The 13,239-nt window shown below is 42.8% G+C and overlaps 2 protein-coding genes across 3 annotated transcripts in view; one reads left to right on the forward strand and one right to left on the reverse strand.

Moving 5' to 3' along the window:
- Nucleotides 1-13,239, forward strand: part of SLC36A1 (solute carrier family 36 member 1) — a 245,499-nt gene that overhangs the window by 79,847 nt on the left and 152,413 nt on the right. The gene's annotated exons all lie outside the window — the stretch shown is intronic.
- The window catches only part of FAT2 (FAT atypical cadherin 2), a 52,389-nt gene that overhangs the window by 27,384 nt on the left and 11,766 nt on the right, over nt 1-13,239 (reverse strand). The window contains exons 5-10 of the mRNA XM_006906428.1: nt 12,477-12,687; nt 10,622-10,761; nt 9,806-10,087; nt 8,519-8,729; nt 2,418-6,476; nt 691-887 (exon numbers count right to left, since the gene is read on the reverse strand). Of these exons, the coding sequence (XP_006906490.1) occupies nt 691-887; nt 2,418-6,476; nt 8,519-8,729; nt 9,806-10,087; nt 10,622-10,761; nt 12,477-12,687 (5,100 nt within the window). The remainder of the gene's footprint in view (nt 1-690; nt 888-2,417; nt 6,477-8,518; nt 8,730-9,805; nt 10,088-10,621; nt 10,762-12,476; nt 12,688-13,239) is intronic.

Consider the following 13,239-nt stretch of genomic DNA (forward strand, 5'->3'; position numbering starts at 1 on the left):
AGTTACACTTAGGTCTAGAGAGAGGCAAAGTGACAGGGAGACAAAAACAGAGAGAGAGAGATTGGAGAGGAAAGATGGACACACACACATACACCATGGGAAATTTAGGGTTGAATTATATGAGGCTGTGAGAGAAGTATCCATTATATAAAATGTAACTGCCCTGTCTACATGTTTGTGAATACGGACAACCTGGAGGAGGGTATCTGTGTTGGTCTGTATTACCCATGCAGATGTGGGGATACGCTTATGTGGGCCTGAGGGCAGTGCAGGGTGTCCCTGCATGGGGGCAGGCCTCTATGGATATATTTGGTAATGATCCATGCTAACAAGCTGAGCCGTGGAGGGGGTTTCCCATTGGGCATGGCAGACTGTGTTTGGAGAATGAAAAAGTTAATTTACTTCTGGGTATGTTTTGCAGAGAAATGGGCCTTTGTAGGGGTTTTAGGGGAGAGGTATGAACCAGGGGTCCTAAAGAGCTTGGTGACATCCCTATGGGGAGGCCAGAGAATTACCTAGAATGACCCTGCCCAAGGCACTAGTCTGAGGCCAGCTGAGGAGAAGCAAGACAGGTGTGGTCAATAATGGCCAGCCTAAGAGATGGTCCCCTGAGTCCTTCTCCTTCCTCTTGCCCTTCGCTCCAGCTTCCTTGCTTCCACTCCCCCCCGCCCCACACCACCAGGCTCTCACCTGTGAGCACTGAGGGCTGTTATCATTGATGTCCAGGACGAAGATCTCCACAATGACCGCAACCTGGAACTTGCCATCTGAAGCTGTGATTCTGAGCAAGTACTTGGCCATGTCCTCACGGTCTAGGGTCTTCCTCGAGAAAATCCTCCATTCATCTCCAACTTGGCTGATGCCAAACTGGCCCAAGGGGTCTCCCTCTAAAATCGTGAGACAGAGATTCCAGAAGCTGAGCAACAGGAATGAACCAGGTCTTGTACCACAAGTGGCGGCCCACCTGACACTTTTAGGATTGCTGGGAAAGACAAAATTTTCCTCCCTTGACTAGGGACCCACAGCTCTACACTGAGTCAGTTATTTGGTATTCTGAAGCACAGCTGTGTCTTTCGACTTCAAGGGCCCTCTTTTAAATCAAATCATCACTGCAAGAAGCACCGCTCCAAAATATGTGGCTGAGGGACAGGTTTCTTATTTTTCGTGCCTTGAAAGAATTTGGAGGAAGTTAAAGGGAAGCAAATTTTAATTCTATACAAGAACTTTTTTTAGTATCTGTTCAACAATGGAGGGGTGGAAAGTGATCAACAACACTAAACTCTCTGAGGTCTTAGTTTACAATTGAGGACACAGACTAAGTGGAGAGTCAGATGATCAGCAGGTTTGCTTCTGAGTCATCTTTCCTTGACACCAGTCACTGGTAGGGGAGATGGATTTCTGAGATTCCAAGATTCGAGAGTTCCAAGATTCAGCTATTCTAAGAGTTGATGACACATTGACATTATTTTATTACTCAGAGATTTTAAGACTTTTGTATTTTTAACAGTCTGATATTATAAGATGAGGAGATTCTATTTCCCTAAGACTCCATATTTCAAACAGCTCTGATCCAGGATCTGACTTCAGGATTTTATGATTCTTAGTTGGAATGTCAGGTTCATTAACTCTCCTGTAGACGGATGTGATAGGAACCATGTCTATGGGAACAGGATGACATGGCACCTTGAAGACGGGGGGAAGAAACACTAAGAATCAAATACTCTTTTTGCCATTGGTTGGCTGTTTCAGCCATTGGACAGGAATTGGGGTAATTTAGGTTTGCAGTAGGTATCCACTGAAGAAAGCAGATGGCAGAGTGTGATTTTAATCCCAGCCCTGACAGAAGTTTGCAGTGTGAGTTTCTCCCTTTATCTGGGTTTTGGTTCTCACGTGTATGAAATGAGGGGATTGGGCTGGAATCATATCTAAGGAAATGTTTTCACTTCAACACTTAGGTTCTATGATTGACTAAAAAGCATTTTCTACCACCCACAACTTGCTCTCGGCAAAATACTACTCTAAAGGACAGTCACTTAACAGAGTTTTCACGGATCACATAACTGTTGATGCCTTCTTCATCTCCCAGAAGCTGAGAACAGTTACAGTATCTCCCTTATATTCTATCTACTCCACCTAAAGTCATAAGAGATCCTCTTTGCAAAGCACTTTCCAAGTTATAGGGAGCTCTCAAAACTTTTTCAAGTTAGATTTTACCGGTATCCCCGTCGGGTGAATGAGAACAGGCATGCCAAGTCTATAGATGGAGCAATTGAGGTTCTGGGAGGTTCAGTGATTTACCTAAGGTCACACTGTTAATAAGTGGCAGAGCCAGGTCTTAAACCTATGTCTTAGGGTGCCTCTTACTGAATGCTTTTCAATATACCCCAATGCCTCCATTCTGAGACAGGTATCCTTACCTGTGATGTAGCAGGTGACCTGTCTGTTCTGCTCAGATATATCAGCATCAAAGGTTTTGAGAGTGGCCACAGGTTCACCAGGTTCACTGTTCTCAACCACAGATCCTCTGTAGTCTTCAGAAGCAAATTGGGGAGCATTGTCATTCTCATCTGTAATGGAAACTTCTACCAGGACCTGAGAAGATAGCTGGATGGTCTGGCCATTGTCATAGGCCATCACATAAAAGTGGTAGGTCTGGCGGGTCTCACAGTCAAGTTCCTGGAGTGTAGTGATCCAGCCAGTCTCACTGTCAATGGCAAAGAGCTCATGGATATTGCTATCAGGGTCCACTGGCAGCCTGTAACTCACTTGGCCATCATTTCCAGTGTCCTGGTCATTGGCAGTCACTTGTATGACTGAGGTCCCCACTGGCATATTCTCAGTGAGGACAGCCTTATATGGATCAGCCTCAAATATAGGCCTATTATCATTAACATCCTTCACTTGGATGTTGACAGTCACCAAGGAAACCAAGTAAGTGTCGTTATGGGGGCAATGTGCCATCAAATCAATCTGGTACCATTTGGTGGACTCATAGTCCATGGCCTTCCTCACCTTCAGAGCCCCTGTGTTTCGGTCCAAGGAGAAGACACCATCCCTGTTGCTCTCTGGTGTGGTGCCCTTCACCAGACTATAGATGACTGGATCTTGAGCTGCCACTGCTTTAACAGAACCAATTTCAGACCCTTCTGAAAGGTCCTCAGATACAGAGAAACTATACAGAGGTTCAGAAAATTTGGGCAAGGATACTTCGTTATCAACCACCTGAAGTCGTAACAGCACTAGAGAGTTCCAGTGAGGAGGACCTCCATCTTGGGCTTTGATTTTTAAGTCAAAGGCTCGATTTTCCAATCCCACCAGGCTCTCTTTCACCTTGACAACACCAGTGGTTGGGTTGATTTCAATGATCTCTTCATCCAAGTCCTCGATCGAGTCCACTGAGTAGGTGACATCGGCATTTCGACCTTCATCTGCATCATAGGCCAGCACCTGGATAACTGGGGAGTCTTTACTGACATTGGACTGGACGGACACTGTGTACTCAGAGGCTTTGAACTGTGGGGCATTGTCATTTTCATCTGTGAGGATGATCTTCACAGTGCAGAAGGCCACTCTTCCTCCTCCATCCTGAGCCATGACCTTAATAGCAATGACTCTTTCTGTTGAATTTTCCCGATCCAGTTTCTGCAGAGTGGTGATCTGGCCAAGGGGGTTTATGGAGAACTTCTCACCTGCTAGTTTATTGATGATGGTATATTCTACAGTACCATAGGGACCACTATCTTTGTCTATGGCTAGCAACTCAATCACCTTGGTTCCTACCTTTGCATTCTCTGCTAATTCTGCCTCATAAACATGCTGCTGGAACTCTGGGCTGTACTTGTTGGCATTTGTAGTGTTGATATACACAGGCACAGTTGCTCGGAAGACCCCATCGGAAGCACCTACCCTCAAATTGTAAGAAGAGTCCAGGTGCCTTTTGCAAAGGTTCAGCATAGAAATTATTCCTGATGAGCTGTTAATGGAGAAGTGCCGGTCCTGATTGCCAGAAAGAATCAGGTACTCTAGGTGGGGGGTGTCCATGCTGTCGGGATCAAGAGCTTGAACTTTGAGAACTAGGTGTCCACAGGTTGCTAGCTCACTGACATTGGCTTCATACTGAGGTTGCCTGAACTCTGGAGGGTTGTCATTGATGTCAGACACACCGACAACCACAAGGGTTTCACCAGTGAGTGGGGGGTCTCCTCTATCCATGGCCCTGACCTTCACATGAAAGTGCTGTTGGGCTTCATAATCCAGCTCTTTAACTGTGGACATCTCCCCTGTGCTCCCATTGATCTGGAAGAATTTGGAAACATCTGAGCCATCTTCTATGATCTGATAGGAGACATCACGGTTCTGCCCTGAGTCCTGGTCAGAAGCCAACAGTTGGATCACAGGAGTCTGAGCAGGCAAGCCTTCTGAGACTGATGTGGTGTAGACCAATTGGGAGAAAGTGGGAGGATTATCATTGACGTCCTCCACCAGGACTTCCACTATGGCTACAGAAAATGATCCCAGAGCTGTGTCTGTGGCTCTGACTGTGAACACATGTTTGGTCTTAGACTCATAGTCCAAAGGGCCTGTTACTGTTAGAACACCAGTCTTAAAGTCAATGGTGAACAGCATCAAAGGCTCTTCTTCCACAATGTTGTAGATGAGACGGTGTCCTTCTGGACTCCGGGCCTGGGTGTGGAGAATTGGGGTATAGAGTGTGATATTTTCAGGCACTCTGACTTTATAATAAGGACTCTGAAACAGTGGGTTGGATTTATTTCTTACGATGACAAGTACCTCTTCCTTGGTCTGGAGGGATGGGGTTCCTCCATCCCGAGCAATGACTTTGAGGTGATACTTATTTAAAGCTTGATAATCAAAGGGTTTCTTCAGTGATATGTCCCCAAGATATGGGTCAATTCGAAAATATGTATAATCTTCTGCAAATGCATATGTGACAGCACCATTTACCCCCAAGTCTTGGTCAGTGGCAGATACCTGAAAGAGGACATCCCCTGGCTCTGTGCCATCTTGGATGATTGTGTAATAAGGCAGATGCTTAAATTCAGGATGATTGTCATTGACATCCTCAATAGAGACTCTGACCAGAGCCTGAGCCACCCGCTGAGGGGTCCGATTGTCCCTCAATTCCACTGCCACCTCATGAGTGTCCTGCTGTTCTCGGTCAAATGCTACACCTCTTGTCTGCAACACGCCTGCTGACTTGACCATACAAAACATATCTGTGCCATTTAAGAGGAAGTAGTAAAGAGTGTCATTCAAATGATTTCCCTGGACACCAAGAATCACCAATGCCTTTCTATCTCGCAAATTCTCTTTCACTGTTGCCCTGTAGACATCCTGGTCAAACTGTAAACTTGTGTTAAGAGCTTGTGTCAAAGAAATTTTTACCAGTGCAGTATCTTGGTACAGGCCATCAGAAGCCCTGATGGTGAGTTCCCGAGAATGTCCCAGGAGAATGGGATTCAACACAGATATGCGACCATTGATGGGATGGATAGCAACAGCTTCATCAGCATTGCCTGTTTTGATGCTATAATTGACTTCCGAGTCATTGTCACTGGCCCACACCTCAAGGAGATCCATACCCCGATGGATGGGCTTCACTACTGTTACTTCATATATTTGGTCTGAGAACCTGGGAGGAGAGTCATTTACATCTCTAATATAGATGATGACCTGGGCAGACCTGGGTGCAAATAAGATGGGGCTTCCTTGGTCATGGACATAGATGCTGAATTGCAAAGAGGGCATGCTCTCGTAATCCATCTCTGATATGATGGATAGTGTTCCCATGCTGGGATCAATTTTGACATACTTCAAGGCCTCTTGGTCTAAAATTTCATAAACCAACAAGGAATTAGCTTCTTTGTCACTGTCAGAGGCACGAATCACAAAGGGGTTGTTTTTTTCATCCATGATCATGCTGTACAGTGGAGCTGCTTCACTAATTTGGCCCACAAAAGTCGACTTTAAGAACATGGGAGCATTGTCATTTTCGTCAATGATGTAAACAAGAACCGTGACATCAGTAAATGCTCCCGCCATATTGCTACCTCGGATTTTCAGCTGGTAAGATGAAATTTTCTCATGGTCCAAGTTCTTCTGGGTGGAAATGAGACCAGAATACGAGTTCATGGAGAATACACCATCCTTGTTTCCCTCTCTTAACTCAAAGGTGACTTCAGAGGAGCTTGTAGCTGAGACAAGGAGAATCGGGGAACCAATGGGGATTGATTCAGGAATCTCTACAAAGTACTCAGCTTTTGAAAAGATGGGGGCGCTGCTCTCTGAGGGGTAGACATGAATGATCACTGTAGCCAGGTCATGCCACCGTGGGGAGCCTTGATCTTCTGCCTTCACTGTCAGAGTATACCGGGCATGCTTTGCCTGATCAAGTTTCTCGGCTAGAGTGATGATGCCTAGTAGGGTATTTATGTTGAAGAAACCCTCGTTGTTCCCTGAAACAAAAGACAAGACAAACTGAAGTTTATCACATCCTCAAGAGGTACCAACTAGGCTTTCTAGATTAGTAAAGAAGCCATAAAACTTGGACATGGCAAAATTCACATCCCACGCAACCCTGGATTTAGTTATGATATAGCGTGTAGGGTAGTTATATATTTTATAAAATTCCTTACAGGGTGCACATAGTAGGTGCTCCATAAATGGCAGTTTCAATGATCACTAAGTCTTTGGGTCACAACTTGAAGCTACAAACCAAAGCTGCAGTCGGTCTTTGAAACAAAGAAAAGAGACTTATACTTTATAGAAAAAGCACATTCCACCATGTATTTCAGTGATGCCTTTTATAGGAAAAGCTTTAGTTACTGTATACAGAATTTTTAACCATCCTTTACATAACTTTTAATACCTTTGTTAACTTTTAATACCTTTGTTTATATATTTGGAAGATGAAAATTATAAAATAGACTCATAAATTGTTGAAATTGGTAGGGACTTTAAAAACCACCTTGTCTACTCCCCATATAGTGTGGGAAAGTCCTTGTCAGGCTTAGGGAGTGAGTGGCAAGGAATAAAGTGAGGAGGGACTGGATAGACCCAGATCTTGAGGCTCCTGATCAAACGCCATTTCCACCACACCTGAATTTCCTAAACTTTGGGCATTCTCACACTGCCTTTATAATTTTTTCTATATCCAGCCACTACCTATACTATTTTACATTATTACTTAATGGATATTTTCCTTTAAATTAGTTCATTTTTCGATTTTAAAATATTTCAACAGGCAACTTTATATTGCTACTTAAAAAAGAAAATCATTATTGCTTGCCACAAATCAGAGGTTACCATAAAAACAAGTCAATGGAAAACCTCTTATTAAAATCAGTGCTTGCTAAAGGGTCTGAGCCTGAGACCTATTTTCCTCTTTAGTAAAACCGAAGAGTAGCAAGTGTTAGAAAAACTATGGCTGAGTGCTGTTTTCTTCTTTATACTTTTCTGTGTTTTCTATGATTTAAAAATGAACATGTGTTACTTCTATAATCAGAAGAATATTTTAAAGTAAATCTTATCTATAAAATAAAATTAGTACCTCCATCATCAGGGTTGTCAATGAGATAAAATGAGATAAAAGATGTTATTACACTTCATAAATCATAAAAAGTAAGCAATTAATGGGTTATCATGTGTAGTATTGTTCTTCAGGGATAACAATTTCTGTTTTTTTTTCAAAAAAGAAAATATTTTAAAAGGCTCTGATTCCTGAAAGTATATGAGATACTGCTAAGCAATAAACAAACATTATGCTCTATTAAGATAGAGAGCAAGTCATGTTCATCTCTGTCCCTCCAGAGCATCCAGCTCTCTGCAGTATTAATTATTACTAAAGATAATAATTATTAAATATGAATTATCAAACATTAAAAATTAGTGGGAAACTAGATATTAGCACTTTGTTACATTAATTACCTATAATTAACACTTATCAATGATAGCAATAACCTCTGGCATTTGTATAATCTACAGTTTACAACATATATTAATATACGTTTTCTCTTTTAATCTTTACAAAGACTTTCTGGCACAAGTAATGTTATCTCATTTTTGAAATGAAGAAAACTATGTAACAGATACAAAATCATGATGTATTCTTAGCAGAAAATTAAAATTACATCTAAAACTATGCCATACATCTTTTAAAGTATTTATAGGTCCCTTCTCTTATACAGGCACAAAGATTACATTTTAAAATGTTGCATAAACTTCATAAGCATTCTCTATGTGTATTGTTTTTGATGGGTTTATATAATATACATGTGAAATCTCCCATAACACGAGTAGTCCCTTAGTGTTGCTCTTACCATCTTTGGAATTATATTACTTAGATGATTATAATCCTAGGGAATGGCTCTAGGATGATAATTCACCAAAGCTTAGAAAGCTTAACCCTTGATTAACTTGCAAATGTATGCCTTTGGTGCTTTTCCTTATTACTAAAGCCCCTTCCCCCATGCTCTGGACTCATAGCTAGGCCTCTCACCTTTCAGAAAGGAGTAGTGGACCTCAGCATTGACTCCCCGGTCACTATCCATGGCTCGGACTTGGAGCAGCTCTGTGTCAAGGGCTGTGGTGTCAGGAATATTTGTCTCATAGTGGAGCTGGGTGAAGCGGGGTGGGTGGAGGTTTCCATCCTCCACCTGAATGGACACCCACACAAAGTTCCTCTTGATGGGCATCTCCTGGTCTCTGACCTATGAGCCCAAAGGGGCAGTGGGGTGAGCAGCAGATGGAATGGGAAGAGGCAGTGTTAGATTAAGGTCAATGAAATAGAATGCCAATGAGAAATTGTACCCAATTGTAACTCTCTGTATTCCTTTAAATTTTGCTCTCATTTATGCTTTTTTTTCCTTTTAAAATAAGTTTATTAATTATTGATTATTAGGCTTAGCTATTTTAATGTGTAATTCCACTTTGAGAGAAAGGAAGAAGTAAACAGAGAAGTAGTATTTTCCAAATTAGTTCTCAGAGAATATTAACTCTTAGGATGTTAACATAATACACAAAGAAGGGAAAAACATTCTATGATTAAGTAAATTTAGGCAGCGCTGAATTAAATGAAGTTAGTTTTATTTGCTGCAGGACTTCTCAGAGCCTTTAATATATATTAATGTGCCCAGAAGATGATAAATATGTAAGAACCCTGAACCTTGAGTCAGGAAGGCTGGACTCTGATTCTGGTTCCTGCATGATTTTGAGCACATCTCTCTTCTTCTATGGACTTCAGGCATAAGATAAGAAAAATGGATAGGATCAAGGCTTGGACTAGAGTGAGGTGAATGAGGCATGTAGGGCGTAAATTTAAGGAGGAGGCGCTCACTCTCAGAGTTATTCAAGTGCAGGCACAAGACTCTGAGAGTGAGTCCTCCTTAAATTTTGTGCTCTATGTAACTGGCTCCTCTGATCGTAAGTGTTTGCTCTTGGTGGAATGGTCTCTGGGTCCCTCCCAGCTCTGACACTATGTGAATCCACATTGTGATCATGCAGTCACAGAGCAGGGAGAGAACTGTTGGGAGATATTTGGAGCAAGTTCAAGGTTGCTGGAATTCTCTTGGCAGCTGTCCCATCTCTTTCTTCACTCCCAGGCATCCTTTATGGAAGGTACCTCTGGCAGGATATGAAATGTCACAACTCATCTCATGGATTATCATTATGAACATCAGTACACCTGGCCCATCAGGGGAAAGGGAACTTTCAGCATGCCTCCAAGCATCCACTCCCACACAGTTACATGCAAGTACATCCTCACCTGATTTTTCAGTGAACTCACCATAACTGTCAGCGTGTGCTGGGAGGGCCCTGAGCCCAGGTCCAATTTCCCCACAGTTACCAGAACACCACTGCTTGGGTCCAACTGGAAGAGACTGGCACTTTCTGGGTCTTGGCTGCCATGTATGGTGTAGATGAGGCCTTTGCCTTTGTCTTGATCCGTGGCCTGGACTTGGAGGAGCTCAACCCCAGGCAGTGTGTCTTGGGGAACTCTGACCTCATAATGAGCTTCCAGAAACTGGGGCCGATGATGGTTAATGTTGGCAATCATGAAGATATAGACCTAGGTAGGTTAGTGAAAGAGAAGGTAGACCGTAAACTTCAGGGGGTCAAGGACCTTGTCTGTCTGATTCTCCACCATAATATATGTGCCTAGCACAATGCCTGGTGCACAGCTCTCAACAAGTAAGTGTTGAATCAATGATAAAATTTTCAAAATCACAAGACTTTCAGATAGTATACAATCAGAATTTTTGTTAAAGGACTTTTTCAAATGAAATTTCGTGTAAAATCGCAATATATGAAACAGATAAAACTCTGACTGAAGCCAGAGTAGAAATCCAAAGGCCCCTTTGCCTGACCATCATTCTTCATCCCTGTGGTACTCTATCTTTAATTGAAAACCGCTAATTTAGACAAACCCCCTCATTATACAGAGATCCCCAGTGGGAACAAGAATCTTCTCAAGATTGCAGAAGCAGAGAATGGATCAGATAAGACTGGGATGCAGAATCTTGATTCTAATTCAGCACTCATTCCAACCAAGAAGGCCTCCCATCCTCTTTCACCTTGGGGTTCCCCAGCTGATGCCTCTAACCTGAGTGGCAATAGTGTGAGATCCATCAGTCACCTCCACGGTCAAATTATAACTCGACTTCCTCCTCGTATCGAGAGGCTTGGCGATGACAATGCTGCCTGTGGTCTTCTCAATGTCAAAGTCCATGTCTTTGTCCCCACCTGGAGTGTGAGTCGGGGGGAAGCGCACACAACCTCAGTGACTTAGCAGGAGCACAATGTGGGGTTTGGCTGGCAGATTTATGGGAGGTGGTAGTATGTGCTAATCTTAGTTGGAGGGTCTGTGAGCATTTAAGGAAGAACTTGAATCAAGGATTCTAAGACTGTTCAGAAATAGTATGATATCTGTGACGGGCTGAAATTTATCTCCCAGGGGTTGCAAAAGCTGTAATTTATCTTGTTAAGTATTGTCAAATCATTATTGAGATCCAAATGATGATACAGAAAAAGGTCAATTTATAAAGACCGAAGAGTCCCAGAGGAAGACCAAAATTAGCCACAGAATGTATTTTGCTACTAGAATTGAAACATGCAGAAGTAATAGTGGTCTATTTCGTGGCTTATAGGCAGTTTGCATGGTCTAAAGGTGCCTATACACAGGAAAAAAATGAGAATAACTCAACAAGAGGGAATTGATTTAATGAACTATAAGAATCCAAAACTTAGAATTATCATACAGCTCTTTAAATGTCTACTAAATAGAGTTCTGTTTAGTGACATGGAAATATGTTCACATATATTTTTAAAAGTTAGAAAACAATATTTTAAAATAACAGAGAGAGAGAGAGAAAGAGAGAGAGACAGAGAGAGAGAGACAGAGAATGTGTGTGTGTGTGTGTGTGTGAGAGAGAGAGAGAGAGAGAGAAAGTGACCAGAAGGAAACACATCTAAATTGTAACAGTGGATTCGCTTCTGATTAGTGGGAGTTTAGGTGATTTTTAGTCTCTTCTCTGCACTCATTTGTGTTTTCTAAATGTTCTTTAGAGTACGTGTATTAATTTTGTATAAAAGAAAAAGAGCCAAACGGTGAAAAAGAGCAGTGAATCAGAACTGTATGTAAATTCAGGAAGTTGAAAACTTAGGACGAATGCATATTCAATCTCTGAACCAGGCTGGAAAACTATAACAGGAATCCATGGTTCATGTGGTGCCAAAACTCTTACATTAGAGATTCTTAACCTGGAATCCCTGGCTGGGTTAGAGAGTCTACGAAACACCTAAATTTGTATGTAAATTTATGTTTGTGTGTTTATGCGTGCAACTTTCTGGGAAGAGGGCCTAAATGTTCATCAATTCCCAGAGGGGTCGGTGACCACCCCCACCCCCTAGATGTTTTAACAAAATCTTGGTTTAGAGACAGAAAGGAATTTCAGAGAAGGCCATTAGAGCTGGGACCCAAGTGTCTCCCATAATGAGAACGGATACTGTCCCCTGATCTTGAGGATGGAAACTGCAACTAAAAAATTAAGCATGGCCCCAGGGTATAGCTGGCCTCAGGCTTGTGGTCAGTGAAGTCAGCTCTACACTGATTTTCACATGGAAGCAGAAGAGGAAACACAAAACTTGTGCTTTTTCTTCTGAGTCTCCCTGGACCACCCTTCTTAAATCTCCGAGGCATTTGGGATAACTGAAGTACTATCTAACTCAGACCATGGAGGTTCCACCTGAGGTGATAACCAGTTTGGAAGGAAAGTGTGGCAGAAGTGGTGCTTTTACTACTCGCTGCCCCAGAGAACCAGGGAAGAAGCAATCACCACTCATGGTCAAAAGAGGGGCTGCCAGGGAGCATGACCTTGAGAGGGCTCAGAAAGATCATGCCATGAGGACTAGAGCTGGTCTATAAGGATGAGAGGGGCTGGTCCTCCTTGGGCCCTCACCTGAGATGTTGAACCAGAAGAGGCCGGGTCGGCCCTCGACACTGATGACTCCCACCATGTGGTTTACGGGATCTGTCTCCATGACTGTAAAGCTGTAGTGGGGCTCGTCAAAGGCCATTGGGATGGAGGAGGGCCGGGGCTGGGGGATCCACTCGATGTGTAGACGGACACTGGCTGAGAGTGGTGCCTGCCCACTGTCTGTTGCTTTGATCTGAAAAGAGGCCAAAACTGAAATTGAGGCTTTGTCTGTAGGGTTGGGTTCAAGAAATAAGAAGACCCAGATGGCCAGCCAAGAAACAAGGTACCATGTGACTGACTGAGCTGGCTTCCCATTCACTCATTCATTCATTAGACACACAGTTGAGGGCTTGCTGTAAACAGGCACCATGCTAGTTGCCGTAGGCACAGTAGTGAACAAGACATGTAACCTGTGCTCAAGAACCTCATGAGCAATGAAAATCTAATCAAAGCCACTTTGTAACTGAAGGCTTATGGTGTGCTAGTTCCTAAACCAGACTTTACATACCTGGCCCCTTTACCTTTCCCAATAACCATTAATATAATAAACTACAATTTATTGAGCTTTCACTATTATAAGACCCTGCTCTAAGAGCAATATGTACAACATCTAATTTAATATGCAGTACGGCCCTGAGAGAGGTACATTATCACCTCCCTTTTGCGTAAGTGAATTCACCTGCCTGGGGTTGTCTGCCCGGCTGGCGATGAGGCTGTATTGGATTTAGGCTGTCTGACATGAGAG

Source organism: Pteropus alecto, unplaced genomic scaffold, assembly GCF_000325575.1.
Source record: "Pteropus alecto unplaced genomic scaffold, ASM32557v1 scaffold40, whole genome shotgun sequence".
Taxonomy (NCBI): Eukaryota; Metazoa; Chordata; class Mammalia; order Chiroptera; family Pteropodidae; genus Pteropus; species Pteropus alecto.